This window comes from Bombus pyrosoma, linkage group LG5, assembly GCF_014825855.1.
Source record: "Bombus pyrosoma isolate SC7728 linkage group LG5, ASM1482585v1, whole genome shotgun sequence".
Lineage (NCBI taxonomy): Eukaryota > Metazoa > Arthropoda > Insecta > Hymenoptera > Apidae > Bombus > Bombus pyrosoma.
The window spans coordinates 5,390,432-5,414,373 of record NC_057774.1 but is presented as its reverse complement, the minus strand read 5'-3'; the positions used below and the strand labels follow the sequence as shown (position 1 = coordinate 5,414,373).

Here is a 23,942-nt window from a genome sequence, read left to right as displayed (position 1 = left end):
AGTGTGACTCCATTTCTAATCTATATTTTGTTCAGTCGGTACTGATGGAAGAAATTCTGCGTGATTTTATGATATGTACATGTATATGCATATTTGCAAGGCATGCTCTGGAGGAATGATTTGAGCCCATACTGTCATCTAATTGGTGCATTGATAAAATTACATTCTGCAATAACTATATCAGAACATCAACCTACAAATCAAAAGGCACAGGTTAGGGTAAATAGAAAATACCGACTTGGGTAAATAGAGCTAGAGTGTATCACTACAATCTGACAGCCTCCTTGACAAAGATTGGCATATTACAAGATCCAACATGTGAATATAGCGCTCATATCAAAGAAATAATTTGCGCCTCGTGGGCCTGCTTTCTACACAGGTATAAAAGATAAACATTTATACAAAATCACAGAAAGAACTGATGGACTCTGCTCTACAGAATCCACATATTTCTTAAAGAACCCAAGATACAGAGCATCAAACATATAGACAAATTTGTAGAAGCTTCATATATCACCATGTAACGAGAATAATTACATTAAAACTCAGAGACATCAAAGATTTTACTAAGCTTTAAACTGAAACCTTACCATTGTACTGATATTTTCTAATACATAAGTCTGAAGCTAGATGTACATTAAAAAGACTAAAGAGAGAACGCTAGATTAATGATTAGGACTGAGTACTAGATTAAGATTAAATATTACAGATTGTGCAATTATTCGAATTTTTAGTTCTAAGTTAACTATTTTTATACCTTGATATTGCTGTTATATTGTTAATATTCAACACTCTTGATGTAACATGAAGCTAGATTTAAAACTAAGACTGAGCATTAGGTTAAGATCTAGTATTACAAATTGTGCAATCACTCGGATTTTTAGTTCTAAGCTCACTATTTTTACGCCTTGATATTGTTGTTATATTATTGATATAGTGTTAATGTGGCTTATAGACCCATAAAAGTCTAAAGCTTGTATTCATTAAAAAAGATATCTTGATATTCTCAGTCATGGTGTAATATACTTATGTTCTCGACACGTGTATCGAAATGGCGGGAAATGCGTTATCAGGAAGGGGGATATTTTGGATAAAATGAGTGCGAGGTAACTGCTATAGCAATGTTTCAAGATCCTAGTAAACTTTATTTGTCTACTTTCTGCACTAGTTTTTCCGGTTGATTTAACGGAATCCTTGCATTCTTTTGTTTATGATAAAAGAAAGAAGGGAAAAGAGAGAAGAGGAAGGATAAGGAAAAGATAATAGCAAAGGTAATGTAAAAACGAAAGGTATATGTATTGGATTTATTTTCGTTAATTTTACATAAAACAGCGTTTGATACGCTAATAGTCGAATAGCATTCGTTCGAAAATACAATATGATGTATGTAATTAGTTGGAAACGAAATAGACACAATGTACAAGTATTGAAGCTGCATGTACGACAGGTATCGATATCAGTTTATGAATGCAAAATAGATGCACGATCGGCTACAATTTAACGGATGAAACTGTCGTTACATAGATATCAAATTTTAATGACGACAGATGTCGGTCTAAGCGAATCTATAAGTGGTACGATCGAAAATTAATAGATTGAAAGATAAATTAAAGAATTCATAGTTGACCATTTAAACTTGTGCGTTTCCAATAATTATTGTTGGTTTCTATTTTAACGCTTGATTGTGTTATATGTATATCGTATCGCCGATGGGTAGGTTTGTCGTATTATTTTACTATTCTTTTCACATGTTGGTATATATGCTTGTAAACGCAGGAATACGCACTCTGGTACGTAAATATGAATGGAATAACTTTATGACTAGAACAATGACTAGAATGTAACTGACATTTAACTGTCTCGATGTTTTAAATTTTAAAGAAGAAAGAAACGGAGAAAAAAGAAGCAACAATATGTTTCATGGACAAAAATCTTCAGTATACCGCGTATATGCGAGAGATCTGAGATAGAAATGATTGATTGCACGCGCGAACGACAATTTAAAAGAGAAATCGATTTGACTCAAGATTGATCCACTAATTGATAAGGGCTAAAGCAGCCAAAATTTGTCGGATTGCAGGATCACCTTACAACAGGGGCAAAGGTAAGAAAAGGAACGAAAGAACGAACGAACGAACGAACGAACGAGCCCGTGCAAGTAAACATTTATGACGTTAGAGCTTAAAGTCGAAATGAGATTGATCAAGCGAACCAGTACGTTTTTGAATCTAGGGTTGTTCGGAACGACGTCGTCGGCCAGGTCCTCCGGCGTAATTCGCCGCTGCTAATCCCATCAAATGTTTTGCAGCTTGAGACCCGCTGAATCCACGACTCAAACCTAAGTCCAGTCCCCGTTTGTTACTGTAAAAAGAAACCAGGGATAGTGATTAGAGTGCGAAACTTTTACAATAAATGCCAAATATATATGTATTGCACTGGTATTAACTTTGTAAAAATGGTTATTTTTCACTCACTTTTCAAGCTCTGGATTACGTATCATGGTGTGACCAAGCCGACTAATTATTTCCATTAGAGCTTCCGGATCTTCCTCCCAGTAACCTTGTTGTCTATAATGTAAAAGTGTCAATGTCTTTTAACAAAAGCATTTGCGCCTAGTTGCGAAACATTGAGAGCTTTACTTTGCATAATGCTAACAATAATTTTCATTGGGTACACGGCCAAGTTTTTTTCGCTGAAATTGTTCGCGGCATTCTCATTTCATTTAACGACGTTTAACTATCGAATTTATAACTTTTCCATTCTGGGTTATACACGCATACGCGATACTCTGTAACAGTGGAACAGAAAGACATAACAATGGCAGTCTCTTTACTTTTACATAGACGGAAGAACCGTTTCCTCTCATTAAACGACACCTCGTCAAATGAAACTGGGTTAAACTTTCTGACACTGCCAGATGCGTCTTTCGTTCACCTTGTGTATGCATATCTCTTTTTCTCTGTTTCTTAGACACATAATACGACTGTGCTTATTCATGTTCCTATCTATATTGTCCTGCTATGAATCGCGCATTTTGCAGTATCTTTCGTTTCATCTCGTCTCATCTTGTCTAGCGTAGTTCCGTGCCGTATCATACATCCGTTTTCGTCTCAATATATTTCGACTAGCGATACTACGAAAGATCGATCGACCAAGCAAATTTGTAGGAAAAAATGAATAAATTGATTGCCAGAGATGAGAGACTTACGGCGCGGCATTCGTCGAGAGGTTTGAAGATACGAAAAGAACCGCAACCACCAACAGTATGTAGAACGATACCATCCTTTGATGCATCCTCGAAATTTTTTCAAATCTGAAAGTAAAGTGGTTTCATTGTAATATTAATTGATTCATTCAACGCACCGTTGCATATATGTGCATGTTAAGAAACGATCAGGATGAAATTGATCAAAATATACGTTTTTCGAGTTGGAACTCCAGTTATAACTCCAGTTGGAACGTCGATACGTGCCGATGAATATAAACTAAAGGAAAAATAAGGAAAAGAAAGAAGAAAGAGAAAGAGAAGAGAAAACGCAAAGTCCTTAGTCATTACTATTTTTCTTTTTCCAAACTACCGGAGAGGGAAAGGTAGGCGCACTCCGCGACTATAGCGACTAACAAACTATTCAAGCCACAATCTAAGAAGGAATTCTAGGAAGGAAAGAGCGATCGTGGCAAACTTTTCGACCAGATCTTTGCATTGTATTCTTACGATTTTCAACAGACAGTAAAAAGGTTCATTTGCGAAACGTTACATATATGTACACATATGTGTGTCTTTTGTTCTTAAAATAATATTGTAAGCAGTGATTGGGATTATTCGAAGCTTGTAAGGTACAAGGAAATTGTATTTTCATTGAAACGAATACCCGAAAGTTTATGGCACGCTTCAGATTACAGCGACGCTTTCCAATTTCTCTTAGTATCGATGTTCGTTCAATTAGTATTTTATTGGAAGGCAATCACGAGTTGCTTTCAGCGTGCCGAATGGCCGTAACACAGGATAATTGGATTCAGCGCTTCCGATAATTGATGTTGACGATACGTTTTCACGCGTGTACTTACATTCGTTAAGAACAACTCGATACTCGAACACACAAACATTTTCAAATGTTTAAATATCACAATTCTCTGTGGGATTCTAAAAGGACTATCCCATCCATCGTATTGGAACTTGTTTAAGCGGGGAAAAATCGAAACAAAATATTGGACTTCGAGAAAAATGAAAATCAAAAAAGAAGCGAGATAAAGGGATGTGCAGATAACGAGAAATTAAAAGAATTGTAGCAATTACTTTTGTCTCTTTCGTTTGTTCTGTTTTTTTACCACCTTTCATGCCCCGTATTTCGCAATTCTGTTTTTTATATCCCGTATTCCGATTTCAGCTTTTCATTTTCCGCTTTCCGCTTTCCTCTTTCCGTTTTCCGTTCTCCGACGACTAAGCAACGCGGTACACTCGCAACAGGGTGAATCGCGTTCGATCAGCCATGAAAATTCAACCACGAAGAACAGCTGCGCGTATCGTTTTCCTTATCCAACTAAGATTCGAGAAGTGGAAATATCGTATAGATTGCTATTTGAAAGTAAATGATAAATCGAACAGCTGTGAATTGGAGAAAATATCGCGATACCCGTTTGCCATAAACTCGATTGCTTTTTTTCAGTCTATTAATTTCTTTATAAAGAAGGAGAGACGCTTATCGCGAATGCAATGGCTCGATGTCACGAAAAGAATGGAGCAACAAGTCAAATTACCTGTCGGTGTACCGCTTAATTTTTGCATCGTGAAACGAGTAGATCGGACATGTCGCGAATTACTTTCATTCGAACATCGAAAGAATTTATTATGTGAAACTGAATATTTCTCCGTGTGTTTATTTCGATAATCATTGCAGCGTGCAGGTTTCGTTTTAGCGAATTTGCTCACGTACTTATTCTAATTTCGAGTTCGATTCGAAGCGTGCATAAAAATGGAACGGTAGGAAAACCCGAGAAATGACATTGAAGAAGAGAAACAGTGGTTGGATAATGGTCGGAGACAGTGGAGGTACAAGAAGGAAAGTAAGTGAAGCAGAAAAAGGAGAGTAGGAATTATAAATGCGAAAAATTTGTTAAACGGGGATGACAAAAGGAGGAAACCGTATTCTATTTAAAAGCAACGGAGTTGGCAATTTTTTCAGTTTAGAAACGCGTCGTTTCCACAATGGAATGATTACGAGATTTATATGGATAGAAAATATTCGTAGAATGAATGATCATCAGGATTGTGGTTCCTGATGAAATTCGTTATTCGCACGTTTATTTCTCCTATAATATGTCTGATATTATGTATCGATACCGATTGATCCGATTTCGTTATTTACACGCGCAAAAATACATAACTCGGACACTCGTTCGTTCTTCTCTTTTGTTGAAAACTTTAAAAATTTCCGTATACTTTGCGATTCGTTTACGCCGCGTACAAGTGTAAGAAAGGCCAAAGGGAAGTATGCAGAATCAGTTGACAAAACGGACACGCGTATTTAATCTCGTGTTAACATCAACGAACAATCGAAGAAAAAAGGGAAGAAAAGAAGGAACAAAGTAAGAAGCTAACGTTGCACTAGGTAGTTGCACTTACCTTATCGGGATACGATAAACGAACGAACACCGGTAGAGTCGTTCTTAGATAGATCGTTAGCTAGATTGTTTCTTCGACGACGGAGAATCCCGCTCTGCGAATACGACTCTGCTCTTCACGGTTTATATAAGTCCGCGGCTTTACGGCGCTTGTTTCATCCCCCATTTTCATCCCCATCCCCACCCCATAGTACCCCTAAAGACTTTCCTCGACCAATCAAACGGATCCGTGTACTACCCCGTCCGAGCTTCCTACCCTCGATTCTCGTATATCGTTCCGGTAACCACCAACGAGCGTAACGCGAACTCAACCGCGCGCACTACTATCGCCGAATCAACCATTCTTCTTCGTCCTCTTTCTTTCTTCCTGTTTCTTATTTTTTCCTTCTTCCTTTGGTTTTTTTTTCTCCCCTTTGTTTTCAGAACAAGCAGAACAAGCAAAAATCACAAGTTGAATCGCCTCGTGTACCAAACTCGCAAAAGTTTCATAGCGTTCGAAGAATATTGCGATACGCGTTTTGGACATATAACCGTATTATGCTATATAAAATGTTAAATAAATGTAAAAGGTTCAATGAATCGATTCGAGTCTTTTTGAAAGAAAACAGGAAAATCAGGGAAGAAAATACCATCTGGTTGGTCGTTAGTCACGTTTGATTCATCGATAACAACTCCTTGGACGTAGAGGAATACACAACTGGAGCGAGTTTCGTCCATTAAGCTTACCATTTTATTGCCGCTACTGTTTACTACCCTATGAAAGTCTCGCTATGATAACAATCATTCGGATCGGTTTTTAGTTTCAAGTCGCGTGCGTACGAAGATATTAATTGTCCGATTCTGTAATTAGTCTTTTATGGAAAAGAAGAAATCTGAATGTGAAGCAGTAGTGACAGCTGCTAGATCGGTGCCGATTTATCGAAAAATATGCTTACCGAGAATCTCATTCGTACAGTCATATTCGCAATCTATGGTAAACGCGTTCCTCTTTCCTTCTGCGTCTGATCGATTCGATTAATCTTAAGTTTAAAATGACAATCGAAAGAGGAGGAAAGGAACAAGTATCAAAGCGCAACTATTATTCTTTGATCGTTTTTCTCGACTAGGTCAATCTACGAGAACCTTTCCTTTTTGATCGCAGTAATATATGTCCATAAATATATCGTTACTTACGCTTATCCTTTTTGTCCATCCTTTAAAACGGTATAACTTTTTCAACATTGGACCGAATGAAGAGCTTTTTCGAGAAACTAAAACTATTACTTTACTAGGTGAAGAAAAATTTGGAGAAAATTGCAATTAGGATGGCGGAGAAAATAGTAAATGTCGATTTTTACAGCTTTCTTGTCTAAGCCTGTCATGAATATTTAAGAAATATGTTTCGCAGATTTATATACCTATACCAGTTACCTATATACATGCTGAAAATTTCATCGAAATCATTGTGAAACATTGATGATACAGAAACAATCGACAAGCATCGGAAGATGTAAGAATCTTTAGATGTACAAGCCGAAGGTCGTGAAAAACTGACCATTTTTACCATTTTTAACCGTTTGCAACTCATAGCAACGTCGACTGATTTCGACGAAATTTTCAGCAGATATACAGTATACATATACAGTACATGTAACATGTACAGGTAACTGAGATAAATCTACAAAACGTATTTTGTAAATTTTTATTAACGCCTCGAATAATCAGTCAATGGCGATTTTTACGAAATCTTTTTTACGCATATCTAATGAACTAATGCAAATCGTTTGGTTCAATCTGAAAAAAGTTATTCTGCTTTAAAGGATAGACGAATATGAGTAGAGTAACTGTATATTGTCACATGTTAGACTCTATATGGAAACTGAAATCTTTGTGAAAGAAAGAACGGCCGCGCGATTCGACCCTCGGATCTCCAGCGATGAAGCGGCTGTTGCGATCCACTCTGTTTTGATCAATTCCTTTCGCATCGCGAGGATCCAAAGATAAAGAACGGAAATACTTTCATATTGATTCGTCTTTTCGCGTTTGTTTCTTGTTCCTTTTTCTTTCTTTCTTCCTCCTTCACTTTTTCCATCCAACATACATATTTACAGGAATTCAAGAATCACCTTATTACCGTTTATTGCGGCGTCTATACATAATTCGTCCCTTTCGTAGGGCGCCGTCTACCATTGTCGGTCGGCATGCAAATCACCCAATATGTAGTCCATTTTAATAATATCTCTGAAATGGTGGTGCTTACTTTAGATAAATGATCGTTACGAACCTTGTGCGTTATAAAAGAGTGAATAAATTAACTACATGTATATCATCAATTGCGTGTACGGTTTGACGGACGTATCGAGCGTGAGGTGATTCCTTGTCAAAAAATAGGAAGAAAGTATAGAATATAATTTTGTCATATGACGCTTCGTTTTCGAGAAAATCCAATTTGAAAATTTGTCAAAGCGAAGTGTCTATGGAAAAATTTTATTCCATATTTTCTTCGTATCTTTTTATCAGGAATCACCCAGTGCTCCGCTTCTGTATAACGAGAGGACTCACCCTCTGCTATAGCGAGGACGCGACGGATCGTCCAGAATATTGCAACATCGAGAATTCTTTATCTTCGCGAAACTGCAAACTAATGAGAGGTAAGAGTAGACGAGCTGTGGAAATAACGGAAATAGAATATACGAGAGAGAAAGAGGAGGAGAGAAAAGGAGAAATCTTATTCATTCGCTAAAGTAACCTTTTAATCACTTCCGATTACGTAAATCAATTTCAGTGGCGCGCGCGGCTATGTCTGTTTCCTTTTGGAGATTGATTTATTGGTTATCAATTTGTTAGTTGGAAGCACGACGAGAAGAATTCAGATGAAACGAAAGATCGAGTAACACCAATAGAGGTAAACCGAAGAGAAACAGCGAGTAAACAGAGAAAGAAGAAAGGAAAAAATGAGGAGATAAGAAATTGGAAAAAAATCAATCCTTTTCGCTTACTCGTGGCTTTTTCCTATAATTCCAAACACTATTCTTCTTCCCTCTCTTTCTCTCTCTCTGTCTCTCATTCGTTTTTTATAGGACGCGTTTGGTTCAAGAATTTGCACTTCTCGTGCGAATCGAAATATCGTAGGAAACGATATCGTTAGACGTTAAAACGAAATAACCCACCCGGTTTTATGGAATATTTGTCGAGACATAAACTAGAAATCAATCCGATACGGCCAGTGTACTCGCTTGATTCATTTCAACGTTCGAAATCGAGAGAAGTTGAAGTTAAATTGAAATATATCGGAAAAATTATTTCGTTCGAACATGCGATGTACAAATTTTGTAGGTTAACATTTCTTTCTCTCTCTCCCCCTCCCCCATATCTCTCTCTGTCTCTCTCTTTATAAAAAGAAGAGAGATTTCTTTCATGGTTCTCTTCAATTCAGTACAGTTTCCTCGATAGAATTGCCTCGGCTGATTGTTTCCCGGTTTGCCCGATGTATCACGTTCTTTATGTGGTTTCGAACGTTTCATCGGGATAGAGACGATTTGGCGCCAGGAGTATACGTGTAAGTATGTACATCTGTTTAGCAAGATGACAGAAAGCCTGTAGGCTGTTGCAACTGCAGTAAGAATGGTAGTGGTATTACAGGCGTACTCCATACACCATTATTCGCTCACGTTTTTACGTTTTCTTTAGGACAGGCGATTCGTGGATTCCTCGATTTCCTGTAAAATCAAGTAGTCGCAAAATCAGATACTCCACGAAGCAACTTCCAATTCCGAAATGATAACTTCCGTCCCCCAGTCTCTCACTCTTCGTCATTCTCTCTCTCTCTCTCTCTCTCTCTCTCTCTCTCTCTGTCTCTCTCCAGGGAACGAAGAGTCGATCTAACGATTTTCCAAGGATCAAACCCTATCGAGAGGAAACCAGTCGATGGCGAAGTTAGGAGAGTTACTCACAAGCAAACGGTCGTCGATTAGTTGATCGTACATACTTGGTTCTAAACTTCATGCCCAATCTACGTTATACCTATCGCATATTATAAGTTGGGTTAGCTTCTTTCTCGAGAGACCTGATATTTCTCGCGTGTTCATGCTGGTGTATTCGTGCTGTATTTCTGTCGTATTCCTGTCTCGTTATAATTAAAATTTATTGTTTTTGTACTCGACCAAGCGTACGTGATCGCGCACGCGGTTGAAAAGAAAGGCGGGTAGGGAAGGGAAGGAAAAGAAAAGGGAAGAAAAGAAGCGAGGTATACACGTATATGAGTTGCAGAGACAAACGAAAGAGATCAGTGATTACAGATGGCACTGATTGTGCGGACTTAAAATACGCGGTAAAATAGTTAAATCGTATTGATTGGAGAAGCAAACTAGTCGATCTAGTCGGTAAGAGAAAAGAAAGATTCGTACGTATCGTGAACTACGTATTACGTGGTGTTCCACGTGTGCACATGCAACGACGCTCGCACCCAACGACCTGTACACCTTTTAAAAATTACGATACTCTCGCCTCGAAGAGCGTTAACGTTTTAACAGAATTTCAACTTGGTCTGTTCCGCTCCAAAGAAAATCGATTATACGTTATTCGTTATCCGTTATCTGCTCTGAAGAGGAAAATTAATGTTTCGTTAGAGGAAGATTCAGTGAAATTTAAAACAGTTAAAACACCTTCCCCGTTTAATAGAATTTTACGCTTAAGTAGTAAGCAAATGATTCACTAATATATATATATAGTATCCATGCGTTGTATATATTCCGTACTATGGTGTCGGCTGATTCGTAAACGATTTTGGATCGGTCGATTTGCAAATCTGAAGACAATGCACGACGTAAACGAAAAAAGGGTTTGAAAAGAGTTGTATGACTTTTACTTTTATTTCTGTTGGCCTATTTTCAAATGAGCCGCATTGAATGAAACACGCGAAGGAAAGATAACGACGATGTTCTGTTTAGCCGACTGCGACTGTCCCGAAGTATTCTACTTTATCGATCGTAGGAAAACGTATATAATTAAAATCACAGATGTTTCGACTTATCGTTACTAGATACTGCTGGTTAAGAAGGAAATTGGCTAAAAAATCGCGGAGATAGTTTCGGATACGTGTATACTCTCTAAAACGTAATATGTATATACGTATTTTATATATGTACATAGCTATGTATAGTTAAAAAAGTACACACTCTTGAGAGAAAGGATATAGGATTTTATTCATCCGGGTACCCGCAGCCACATCCATGGCCACTTTTACAATCGCCGTGAATAAGCGTATCGATATCGTATCACAACGCATCATCGAAAAGTGCTATCGCACAACCGGTGTTTACGGTTTTGTCATAGAAAAACGGTCGCGTGAGACAAAAGAAGTGCGTCACGTATCAAATGCATCGACATGACGCGGTCGTTGTAGTAGTCGTCGTCCTCGACGACAAACGTGGAGTAAATGTGCAAAGATGTGAACTTTACTATTTCCTCCATTTTTTTTTCTTCGTCTCGAATTGCATGAATAAATAATGCATTAGATTAATAAAACATATGTATTTACGTCGAAAACAGGAGAATCCTTGACACGAGGCATAACAGTAGAACCGATGTACGGTTATTCGCGCAGGTGTATCATCGTTGTTTCACACCTGTTCTTTCGATCTTTCGAACGAACCGATAACGCAAACTTTCCCATCAGGTAAGGCTCGTATCGCACACTCGTTAGTCGCGGGGAAATTCGTCTCGTTGCTGCGAGTCATCCATGTACTTTTATCCTTTGGCCGATTAGTTTCAAGAAAGGAAAAGGTAAGGACGATAAAGATAAATACCATGCGGTAACGCAAGGCAGGTGCACGGTTTGAGAATCGAGGCGCGACTCTCCACTTCTCTTTAGCTTCGATATCGTTTGTCGCGTCGCGTATCCACAGTAGCGCCTAGTATTCCATCATTTTCTTTCTTTCTGCTTGTGTTTGTTTACCTACTTGACAACTTACCTACCTACGAACCTACGTACCTACCAACCTACCTACTTATCTATCTACCTACCTATTTACTTACCTACTCGCTTGCCCGTGTGTTTGTCTATCTAGTCACCGACCGATTCAACGATCCTCTTCTTTGTGTTCGTACTTGCCTATCGAAGTTATTTTGCAACCTTGACGAGAAATGGAAAATACATTGGTAGAGAAAAGGCTGTCGCGTTTCGATTAACGGTACGACCTTGTTCGAATATCCATGGAAAAGTTAAACGAAACTAGTTGCTAGAGAGGGGGTTAGAGAAGGAAAGGAAGAACTCTTCCTTTGAAAATCATTCTGTTTTCAATTTCTTTTCATTTTCTGATAGCACTCGATGAATTGAGATAAAGTACGACTGTTTTGAGTTTCGGAATCCATTTGGGAAACAGGAGTCTTTAATATTTTGCAATTTTTCATCCACCGTGTGAGTTACCTTAACGTGATAATTCAGACGATATTTAAACGATAAATTTTATTATTTATCTAACACATATCGTGTTCAAAGCAGCTGAATATCTCTTTATTGTCAATATATGAATCGATTTGTCAAATAACATTTTCGATAAGGATTACCGACCGCCCTTCGGCTGCCAGAAAAATATTTGTACATATAACCTAACTAATACCCCTCCTACTTCTCCATTCCCACGAAACAATATCCAGTTACGTTCGTAGTATCAACAAAAACGGGCGATCTATCTAGCACGCATAAGGCAGGAAGAAGGTCATGCGGGATTTTGCAATCTTTTTCGAGTAATAACTTTTCAACAGGAAGATTCCTATATTTAATTAACTTGGTATCGTTGACTTCTGCTCGATAAGTACGTTCGGTAAATATAAGATTCAATTAGTTTCAATAAGTTTTCAAACAAGATGGATTCCCGGAGGTAAAGTTCGTATGAAGGGTGTATTACGATGGTCGAAACAACCGGAAACGTAACCATGTAAAATCGTTGTCTCTCGACCCGTCTCGTGTACCGTGAACCGTGCCTTAAAACGCGTTTCTCCGTGACCGGTGTAATTTGTCTGGAAATCACCTTCCGATGTTCTCTCAACAGCGAGGAGCAGGAAGAAAAGAGAAGTAAAATAGGTTATGTGGAGTGCTGGCGTAAGCAACAACGCCTCTTTCCGTTGGTCCCGAAATACGTATCCAGTTAAAGGAAACGCGTAAATTTACAAAGTCGAATCCTCGATAAGTGATTCGAGTTGGACGTGTTAAATTGGTGCACGGCCGAATAGTCCGCAGCACGCACAGTGCACGCGCACAGTTCAGACAGCTACAAACGGGGCAGGTGAAGTGCACAGCTGCTGGACAGCTGGACAGCTGGACCGATATTCGTTTCCAGGTAGAGTCGGTTCAGTCGCAAACAGTCGCGGAGTAAAACGATTGGTCGAAGTATTCGCGACCAAAGGGAAAACTCGCACCCCTTATCGCACGTTTTTCCTATAGAGAATAGAATGTACACAAGCGCAAAAAGGAACAGCACGGGACGAAGGAAAACCAGCTGGTTTGGTTGTTTCGTTCGACCGGATCCGCCGTTTCCTCCGAGCAAAGCGTCGTCGAATGTTTAAGACGAGACGCGAAGTGTTGACCTGCGCCTCGATGCACGCGTGTATGCTTACACATCTCGGCATCTACTCGCCTAACCTTTACCATGTATTTTGAAACCATTCGGATGCGCGTACGTATACACGCATACATATATACGCGTATGTATATGGGTCATTGGAACCCTTCGAAGACGGATCGTTTTTCTTACGGTTCTCACGAAAGACGAATGCGGGCGAGGCGAAGTATCGGTCGATAAGGAGCGCAGATTTCCAACGATCTTGCTATATACGTACGTATAGAGATATACGCGTAGAAACGCTGTTTCGCACCCCTACTTTCGCACCATAATTCTCCATCGTCCCAAACAGCACTGCAAGCAGGAGAATTGCGCAACGTGTCGCGCGCTACGCTGACTCAGACGGGTGAAATGCAGAGCGCGGGTGTTCCGTACGATAGTCGTACATCGTACAGTTTCGCAAGGCATAACTCGCGGTCGAGTAGGCGGCCGCTACTTTCCTCTTTGAATCCCAGTTCGAAAGCGTCCGGTTGACTCGGCTTGGCTTGGATAGTCGCGTACGAACGGCAGATATCGGTATCGTTTATCGGCATCGACACCGGTAATCGATAAGCGGAGAAGAGCGAAGCAGAGAAACGGAAACGAAATAGCCGTCGTTGCGATTACGGCCTATGGGTTTCGTGTTGTCCCGTCTATTTGTCTTTTTCTAAATACATACATCGAGAGTACGTACATACATCGAGAAGAAACAATTAGTATTCTTGAGCTGCGACTAGCATCCGGTTAAGTGGCGACAGCCGCTCCCATCGATCGCGTGCGCGCACGACTCCAAGCTTGTTTCTTCGGCTCTCTGGCTCGATTCCATTTTCCGCTTCTCCGTTCTGGTCCTTGACGAGAGAGGATGATGGGTCAACGGTTTCGCCGCGACTCACGATCCCTGCGATCGGACCGATGCGACGCGGCGTGGCGCGACATGGCGGTCGCAGCGATCGCAAATATACGCGCCGTATCTTACCCAAGGTACGCGTCCATTTGAGAGCAAAACTATCGCGAGTTATACCGTCGAGTTACTTTGAGAATGACTACCCAATCTGAAGTGACTCGGATAGTCGCTCTCAAAGTAGCGTCCACTTGCGAGAAATAAAAGTCGAGTACAAGTCGCCGATAGTTTTACTCTCGAGTGTGCGCGTACTTACCTTTACTTTTGATCCGAGTATTTTTCATCGTACAGACCCCTACCGTATGTCGTACGTTCGATCGGTTTTATTCCTCCTGATTCAACGTAAACAACGCGTTTCTTCGATAACGAGCGACAAGATCGAAGATGAAAATTAATCGATCGTCGTGCAGACGATCGCAGATGCGATAAGACGCGTCGAAAGTCGGACGGGTCAAAACGATTGAGACGATATCGCGACATTTCGCGATACACGGGATACCGGAGAACGGCAGATAGCGGCGACGGAGACGCGTTTAGAAGAAACTCGAATATCGAGCGATACGATAGCGGTCAACGATCGAGCGCGTATTAAACGATCGCGGATCTTGTATTTTGTACCAAGATTGGGTCTGATAAGGCAAGGTAGAGAACGGGAAAGACGATTAACAAGAAACAGAAATAACTCTAATACAATCGACCCGATGGATGTTTTGATGATCGAAGGAGTCGAAAAATAGTAGGAGGTTAATAAATGGATAAGGAAGAAGTAAAGATCTATGTCTGGTGCAGCTACGTCGTACGAGTACGTAAACAAGCGCGCGCGTTACATGCACGTACGTATAAACGCTTAGGAGTGTGTAGTATGGTTAGTGTAGTATATGCTTAAATGGTTGGAGGAGGAAGGATAGAGATGGGAAAGGAAGAAAGAAGAAAGAGAAAAGGGAGCAACGTACAGGGTTTCAGGGTTAAAGAGGGAGAAAAGAGCGGCTGCATCGCGACTGGCTGGAAGTGGAAAGGCAGCGTGTTTACGCGAGTTAGTGGAGGGAGGTGGTACGTCTCAGCTGAGCGTAGTATAGAGGTAGAACGCTGACGCGAGGGCGAGTTAGTTGCGAATGAGCGCTCGTCGGGCGAGCGTCGTTGCGACGTCGGTCGATAATGTCATCTCGTGATCGACGAGCAGCCATCGGATCTTGAGGATCATCGTATATGTGCGCATGAACGTGATCATTCTACGCATACACAGAAAACGCGTGATCGAGAGCATACTGCTTGCTACGCGTAGTGTTTTGATACGTGTTTTGTAGAGTGTGCAGTGCGTTGAATAGCAGTACATAACTGTTTTCTTGTTGTCGCGCCGCATCGTGTAGCGCTTAGACGCGCATCGCATCGAAATCATATCGTATTTCTCGAATACGGCCGACGCGCAGACACACGGGCTCCGACGATCGAGAAGAAAGGAAACGCGTGCCCGCGGCCCGTGCGTGCGAATGTTACGGAAAACCGCTGCTACGCTTACGTTTGCGATTCTGCCTGAAAGAGTGGTCGCTATCGTGCGTCGCGAATTCGCGGTTTGCCGCCAATCTCGCGCGATCATCTGTCTACCGCTTCTCTGCTAAAATCTAAAACTATCTCTCGCGTATTTACGCCGAAGCAAGCGCCGAAGTGTCGCGCACAGTGCCGTTGCTGCCAGTGATCGCAACAGCGGTAAGAGAAGCACCGCGATACATACGGTAGTGGTAAAAGAAAAAGGAGAGAAAAAGAGGGGAAAAGCCGAAGGAAGAGGAGAGAAGAAAAGAAAGAGCTGGTCGAACGAGGTACAGAAGAAGGATACAGTCGTAAACACGGGGAAAGATTCAAGGTCGAGGAGACGCGAGACGCAAAATACTCTTGGCGCGGGAGGTTCGATTTTCTACGAATCGATATCGCAATTTTTCCAAGTGTAGTGTATCGTTCTGAGCATCGGAGACCGAAAGTGAAGTGATAAACGAAATTTTCTGTAAATCTCGGCACAAAAATGGTGCCGCAACAGCAAGATAGTCCCTCTAGTTCCGGGATTCCTATGTTTGGTTCGTTGCTTGTGGATAAAAATTCGACGACACCGTATTCGGATGCCACACAGGTATGTAATCTTCGTTTTAAACTTCGATATCTCGAAGAACGCGTACGAACACGACGTTTTTATTTGTCTCGTCGTCCCGTACGTGTTAATGTCTTCCGTAGATGGATATTATCAATAACAAAACGATAGTCGAAACACTGTTTCCTGGTGATATACCAACGAATATATATATATATACATATACGATAGTATTTGTGATGGCTGATTTTATACCAATAAGCACGGTAGAAACAACGTGCCAGAGTGAGAGAAAGGGAAAAAGGAGAAGGAAAAAGTAACGTGTATCTTGTTTCGTTAATTTCCAATTCGTAGAATTGCGATTCGACTTTACATGTTACGTGTCGTCGACAGATAGAAGGAACAACGTTCGTTATAGATTTAAGAAGCAAGGAGTAAAAGGTCGTCGCGAATCGTGGATTAATGCTCGCGTCTTCTACAAATTGCAAAGAGGCGACGTGTTTTTTTCACTTTTCTCTAATTCTTCTCTTCCTTTCCCCGAAGAGGGGAGAGGCAGAATGTTTGCATGCGCGTGGCTAGTTTGATCGTTGCACGGTTATTCCCTCTAAACGTTTTTACACAAAAAAGTAGGTATGCTTATTTATTTCTGTAGCGTTCAAATACTAACAAAACACCGTCGTCGAACGGAGGAATAGATTATATATTTTTCTCCCTCTCGTTTATTATTCCTGATGACTTTGGATTTCGTTTCAATTTTTCTTCGCGGTACTTGTTGAATTTTTTCAGCTTCCTTCATCATCCTTATTTATCTGTGCTCTTTCGCTCGATAACATCTTTTTCTTCCTTTTCATTCGTCACGATCGCCTTTCGATAAATTCGCTAAGTTATTTCCATCGAAAATATTTCCGAAAATATTTTGCGCTCTTCGCTTCGCAGAATCTAAGAAAGCGTATATGTATATATTTTGGGACGTCGCTTGAAGTGTTTGCTAAAGGTGAGAACGATAAAGGTTAAGCGAATACAGATGCTTTTACAGAAACGGTAGACGTAAAGAAATACCCGTGTGGAATTCGCAGTTGAATAGGCAGACGGTCTATTTCTTAATTTTGCGGCCGTGAATCGAGACACGATTCCGATCATTTGTGATTCGCGACGTAAAAGCGTCAATAAACGCGATTGACGCGCACATACATGCATCCATATTATAAATAGGCGAGGAGTTGGACTATTAGTCGAAAGCTCGAGTTCAAACGATCGTAAACGTGTGTACAAGTATCGACGGGCTAACGAACATTTCTCGGAATATAAATATATCCGATTACGGTAATAGTTTAACTTTAAGGAAAAGGAAAAAAATGAAGAGACATCGAGGAACGGTTGGGTTCCTATGATGTGTATCACGTGATCCTTATCCACCGCGAGCAGAGTCGTTGTACTCGCGCACATCACCTTCGTAACCTACATTCTGCCCTTTCGATTTCCACTCTAGTGCGTGTCGAGTAATCGACGCAATATCTAAAAGTATAATGGGCAAGAGATTGCTCGCGCACGCTACGTGTTATCTACTTCTCGACGCTTAGCTTACCATTTAATGAGGTATGTAAATTGGTATCGCTGCGCCAGTGTATAGAACGCACATGGACTTGCTACACGCTACACGGACGCGATCGTTGCTCTCTCTCTTTCTCTCTCTCTCTCTCTCTTTCTACGATGCGCATACGCGAACGCGACTTACGTCTTCGTTTATACGTTTATATACGAATTTACGAGCATCGTCCACTCGAAATGCACGGGGCTTGGTACGCGAGACGGTCAACGGCTGGCGTACAGCGAATACATACCTAGGGAAATTTTCCCAGGATCTTTTGATCATTTTCTTTTCTCCTTCTTCTGTTTCAGACGAAGAAGAACAATCCTAATCATATTAAGAGACCGATGAACGCGTTTATGGTCTGGTCACAGATCGAGCGGAGAAAGATATGCGAGATTCAGCCCGACATGCACAACGCGGAGATTAGTAAACGGCTAGGAAGACGTTGGAAGACGTTGGACGAAGCGGAGAGAAGGCCTTTTATCGAGGAGGCGGAAAGACTTCGACAGTTGCACATGGTGGAATATCCGGATTACAAGTACAGACCGAGGAAAAAAGCATCAAAACCAACGGGAGGCGGAGGTGGTTCTATAAGTACGAAAGTAAAAGAAGGCAGCAAAAAGCCGCGAAAGTCGGCAGGGGCTGGCGTTTCCTCGTCGTCGTCGATGGGTGGAACGATACTGGGCAAGAATCACACGCGTAACGATAACAACAATAATACGCAGACGACGAGCGGCACCGCGAACGCAGGAGTGGTTGGTACAATGGTGAAGAGGTTGCAAGCTCACTCCAGCGGTACCAAACCTGTATCGCGTTTGAAGGTCAGACTGGCGCTTGACAAAAGACCTTCTCTCGACTATACTCCCACCCCTCCGATCGTTACCGCCAAAATACCGAGCAGTCCATCGTGCGTTACGCCAGATTCTCCAGAATCGGCAAGTTTTTACGAAGACAATTTTCTCGAGTGCGGTTCGACCGCCTCCCGACTTGCCGCCATATCCTCCGCTCCGGCCTCGATGGAAAATACCGAGCGCCGTACTACGATCAGACACGGTACTACAGCTGCCGTTGGGAAAATCAAACGGGAACCTAGTTTCGAGATGGATTATGAAACGACGTTCGAGCCGAAAGATCGATTGCTGTCGTCGGTCGGTCCTGCTGCCTCGAATCCAGCTAACGTTAGCTTTTCCACATCCGTCGATGACATAAGTTTACTTTCGGAAAAAAGTTTTCGTACTCGAACGCCTTGCCACGACGATCATCATCGCCACCAGCATCATCAGCAGCAACAGCAGCAGCAGCAGCACAAGCACGACCATCGTCATCACTCACACCTCGAACGTCGATCCAACTCTTTGGCCAAAGAGGAATCGGACACGACGACAGCGGCTCCGACGCCGACAACCGCGACCAGCCTCGTCAAGAACGAATCGATCGAGGATATGGATATAGGAATAGAAATGGACATGGATATGGAAATCAAAATGGAAATGGAAACCAATCCTCCGACGTCTGTCACTAGTATCGGTGGCGGTATTGCCAGCGGTAGCACGAGTAACATCGGCAAAACGACAGCGATGCTGAATGAGCGCACTCAACGTACGTCGTCAAAATGTTCTTCGACCATAGTTACCAGGACCGCTACCATTCCTAACGTCGCACCTTCTGCGATTCAAACTTCGAATCTAGTGTCGACGAACCCAATGGTCAGCGACGCGATGTCGAACGATGACTCGCTGGATGCTAACAGTAACAACATTGTCGTCAACTCAGGGGATGCGACTATTGCCGCAACGGTCGTCAAACTCGAGGAACCTGCCAACAATCCGAGCTTGGCGGATCTTTACTCGCTAACGGATCTATTGCAGATACAACCATCGGATTTCAAGATAGATCTTGACATGGAAACGATAACCACCGATTTGGATACTTTCGAAACGGCCAGTTCCAGTAGCGGATCACACTTTGAGTTTTCTTGCACACCGGATGTTACAGATATGTTGTCTACTATCGGTGTAGGCAGTGACTGGGTCACGTTTTGAAAGAACGAGAATGGAGAAGCTATCGCTCAGCGGTGCAAAGTCCCGAAATCTCTTCGTCTCACGCGCACTGTCCGCATACTCTGCACGGTCCTTCTTATATCGTTTCTACTTTCTCGTCTATACTACGAACGTTTTAGACGAGGTGGCTGGCTGCGGCTAATTCGACGATCTCGAGAATGTGCCGCGACGCGACATAGATGCAGCACTCGTCTTTTTTGTATATCTCTTGTGTAGTATATTAGATTTAAGAACTATATTTTCATCTGAACGGCATTACTATAAACGAATGGTAGAACAGGGTCTTTTCCCACATCCCTGCGTATGAAGAGAAAACAGAAGAGAGGGAACAGAGAGCATGTGGAGAGTGTTCGCGAGTGTACAGTTAACGACAAATACAAAGTGAGACGCGTGCAATTTTTCCAACTAAATATTTAAATATTCGTCATCTTCTCGTCTTATTTTTCTTTCTCATCGCTTTATATTTTCGTTTCTTGTATTCGCGTTTGTTACCTGTGCCGTCTTCTTCGTATCTTCGGTTCCCTCGATTCATCAATGGTACCACACACGGTATACACCATAGCGCTACCCGTTAGAACGAACGTGAATCCTCGATACGCGTAAAACGTTTGATCTCATATTTTCTATTTACCTCTAGAGATACGCAACACGGCGGTATCAATACGCTTTCAACGAGTAATTTGATTGTCGATATAAACGCAATCGTTAGATCTCTTGTATCTACGTCAAATCTTTTCAACGGGCCAACGCATACCGAATCGCCAATGTACCAAGACTTGTTGATGACTACACTGCCGATTAAAATATCTTTTTCACACCGAGTCTGCATCGGTTTGCTCAGCAACGCGCATCAAACAATTACCAAACGAATAAATTTACACACGATATCTTGTGTCTTTGTCTTTATATCTTCGATTCTTCGATCGATTATATTACTAATAATAAGTTGTGATATCGATGCGTATTTTCTTGACACTGCCAATCATTGCCGCGATAACATTGTCTTCGCCATTGGGCAATATCCAGGTTCGCTACATCGTTTGATATGTTGATGCAACGGATGACACGAATATCAAGGAGGGATGTTGATAGTACTGTGCACGTTTTCGAATTCGAAAACATTGGGATAGTCGGGGAAAGGGAAATGGGGGGGGGGGAGGGATTAAGAAAGAGCGAATTACTTTTTTTACACATTGAGCCCGACGACTAATAGGATAAACGCGCGTATAATACGAAGGACCAAAGTATAACGTATAACGACCACTTTTGCCCATATTCTACTCGTTTGTCCTATCCTATCCTGTTTCCTTGTCCGTCGTGCCTTGTCCGATCTGTAATTCAATAGGCTGTGAGAATATTTTTCGACATAAAGATATGTCCTGTAACCGATCAGTTTTCAAAAGTTGGGGGATCGAGCCAAACGCGAATCACGAGAATCGCAGGAAGAGAGAAAAGGTTTGCTGAGTCGCAACGGCTGGGTCGTGCCTCGTGTCATATGTTGTGCGAAGGTAAGATTTTGTTCGCAAAGCGTGCGTAAATACGCCTAAAATGGCTGACTGATCGAACTCAGCCTACGTGTATATCTCGGTTCGTTACGTCTACGTGCCGTTTCACACGTTCCCGACATTCGATCAAATTGGTTTTCTTTTCTGTTCTTGCACCCGCAATGAAATAGCGCGAACACGCGCATCTGCCAACAAAGTTTCTCGAATATTCGCGTTGCTGAATGACTAGCGTTACGCGACCGGCGACATTGCGTTCTGTGACTTGATCGCGTGCACCGAAAAAAATCGTTGACAGTGAACCGTATCGCGATGATAGAGAGAAAAAGATCATCCCTGCTTGTTACGAACGGCGAAAAAGTCACAACCGTATACGAGTCGTCGACGAGCGTTTGTAATTTATTCCCGTAGATATATAGAAATAAACGAAAACACACCAAAGTGCAATATTATGCGTATGTGGCTCTGTAAATGTGCAAACGACAAAAACAAAAGGATAAATTGTTAACGAAATACGCGCGCAGCAAACAACGGCACGAACGACGCAAAGGCCATAACGATCGTGGTCGAGAGTAAATTTATTTTTTGCTGTCGTCGTCGTCGTCATCGTCGTCGTCGTCGTTCTTGCTGTTATTGTTATTATTGTTGGGAAGTGATGTTGTATCCTTGTATGTATACACACGTATATATACGTAATGCGAAAGAAACTTGAGAAAATGACAGCGAGAAAGCGTGGCCGATATTTTTACACGAGATTAAATGTTATACGAAGGTTTATAGCGATCGCATTTAATCGGAAATTCGTTTGAAATCGACGAGTAATGATGAGAGACGTGGGGTCAATGATAACGATAACGATCATTTTATTATATTAATTCACGAGTATCAAGCATTAGTCGCTATTATCTTTTTCATTCTCTTTTCCTTTTTAACAGTTCGATAATTAATTTCATTGTTTCTATTCTATTCTTTTTTTTTTTATCCTTTTCGCAGTTTCTTTAGTATATCGAATATTTGTTACTATCTATTACGTATGTAGCTCGTAAGAAAATAATCACTGTCTCAAGCGCTCGTGCATTTTCGTCGATTTCAGTAAACGAAGGACAAACGATATACCATGTATTTTGCACGGATACCGTGGAGAGAAACGTGGGGCGCTGAACGCGTCTAAGAACAAACTATCAACTGTATGTCGTAGATTTAAGTTTTCATCATACACGATAGTGGACTTAGTTGAGTTAATGACTAACTTTATACATGTATAACAACTGTACATTTGTATTTAGCGCTTTGTTTATAATACCTTTCACCTTGTTATTAAGTATCCGATTTATATAATTTTTTTATCGAACTTATTAAAAAAATATTTAAAAACAAAATAAGACGTGGTGTTTTCGATCTCGCCGAACGCGAAGACCCGTTTCCCCCGATCATCATCGCTCGATCGTTCTCCTTTCCCATTTCTTCGTATGTTCTAGATGCGTTCTTTCGTACGATACACAGCGACAAATCGAGTCGGCCACGATGCACATACATATGCATGCCGAATTGACACGCGTTCCGAGTCGCGTGTACAATCCAGTCGACGACGACTTCTCTCTACGTAGATCTACGTGCGTATAATCGAGTTTTCGTTTCGACGAAATCATGCTCGTCGCGTTATGCCGTGCATACAAATCCGTAGATAATAACGCGCAGTAAAATTATTAATAGTTGTTTGTCGGTGGATGAAGAACGTCGTAATGTAGCAATCATTAACATTGCACGGTTGCATTAGCATCGAACGCCTTTCTATTTCGTTGATATCGTGCTAGTCGGCTTGATAATGATTCGTCCGGGTCTTCGAAGAATCTCGCCGTTTCGTATTGCAGTCGGCGATTGCTTTTTTTCGCTCGTTGCAAATCCCCTCCAACTTGGATCGAAAACTAGATTGCTAGATAGATGGTCGTTCACAAGTATGCTGTGACATACATATTTATTTGTGTTTTATATTTCTCGAGGTAACGCGTATGCTACGACGCTATTTAACGTACAGCGACACGGTATCGTATAGAACCAAAACGAAATGCACGACGATCTGTCTCTCTCTTTCTCTCTCTCTCTCTCTCTCTTTCTGTTCCCTCGACTCCCGCATATGGAAAGAAGAAAGAGGGAAAGAGAGAGGGAGCCAAACGAATCGACCGAACCGAGTTGCGAGTGGTAAAATAATCGCTCAAGGTCTGTGGTGGCGTTGCACCCACTCGTGCGAACAGGCTTGCCAACAGCCATATTCTACTGTTTACATCGCGCGAATCGTACTCATGGTGTGTTGCATCGGCGTCGGCAACCATTATCTATCGGTTTTTCACGCTTTTCTTCCTATCGTAAATGACTCGAAGAAGAGAGAAAAGGAGACGGGGAGCCGCGTCTGATCTTGGGAACAAATAAAACGTCGCATGCGAAATCATCGTTACGTGTACGTAACTAGTCGCGTTTCACCTTCGACTCAACTTACATCCTGCTGCTGCTTTTCCTTCGTCACGTTGTAACGGGAATTCGAATCACGATAAAATAGAATCGTCTCGATCGGTGTACATATTATGTACTATGTACACAGGTAAGAAATATCG

The 23,942-nt window shown here is 41.6% G+C and overlaps 2 protein-coding genes across 2 annotated transcripts; one reads left to right on the top strand and one right to left on the bottom strand.

Moving 5' to 3' along the window:
- Positions 1–1,290: 1,290 nt before the first annotated feature.
- Positions 1,291–5,735, bottom strand: LOC122567300 (diuretic hormone class 2). Its single transcript, XM_043725661.1, has 4 exons — positions 5,624–5,735; positions 3,209–3,313; positions 2,475–2,567; positions 1,291–2,361 (listed from the first exon to the last, which is right to left on the bottom strand). The coding sequence occupies exons 2-4, from the start codon at positions 3,292–3,294 to the stop codon at positions 2,229–2,231; spliced, it is 312 nt and encodes a 103-aa protein (XP_043581596.1). The 5' UTR covers positions 3,295–3,313; positions 5,624–5,735; the 3' UTR covers positions 1,291–2,228.
- A 9,432-nt stretch (positions 5,736–15,167) lies between these two features.
- On the top strand, positions 15,168–22,715 carry LOC122567728 (hybrid signal transduction histidine kinase B-like). The gene is made up of 2 exons (XM_043726645.1): positions 15,168–16,222; positions 18,080–22,715. Exons 1-2 carry the CDS (start codon positions 16,118–16,120, stop codon positions 19,811–19,813), a joined length of 1,839 nt encoding a protein of 612 aa, XP_043582580.1. The 5' UTR covers positions 15,168–16,117; the 3' UTR covers positions 19,814–22,715.
- Positions 22,716–23,942: the final 1,227 nt, after the last annotated feature.

What these genes read in the sequence shown, in the direction of transcription:
- LOC122567300 (XM_043725661.1), bottom strand. Translation starts at nt 3,294, where the DNA reads ATGCATCAAAGGATGGTATCGTTCTACATACTGTTGGTGGTTGCGGTT. An exon ending in CTCTCGACGAATGCCGCGCC is followed by an intron (nt 2,568 to 3,208) that starts GTAAGTCTCTCA and finishes TTTACATTATAG; the next exon opens with ACAACAAGGTTACTGGGAGG. An exon ending in CGTAATCCAGAGCTTGAAAA is followed by an intron (nt 2,362 to 2,474) that starts GTGAGTGAAAAA and finishes TTCTTTTTACAG; the next exon opens with TAACAAACGGGGACTGGACT.
- LOC122567728 (XM_043726645.1), top strand. Translation starts at nt 16,118, where the DNA reads ATGGTGCCGCAACAGCAAGATAGTCCCTCTAGTTCCGGGATTCCTATG. An exon ending in CGTATTCGGATGCCACACAG is followed by an intron (nt 16,223 to 18,079) that starts GTATGTAATCTT and finishes CTTCTGTTTCAG; the next exon opens with ACGAAGAAGAACAATCCTAA.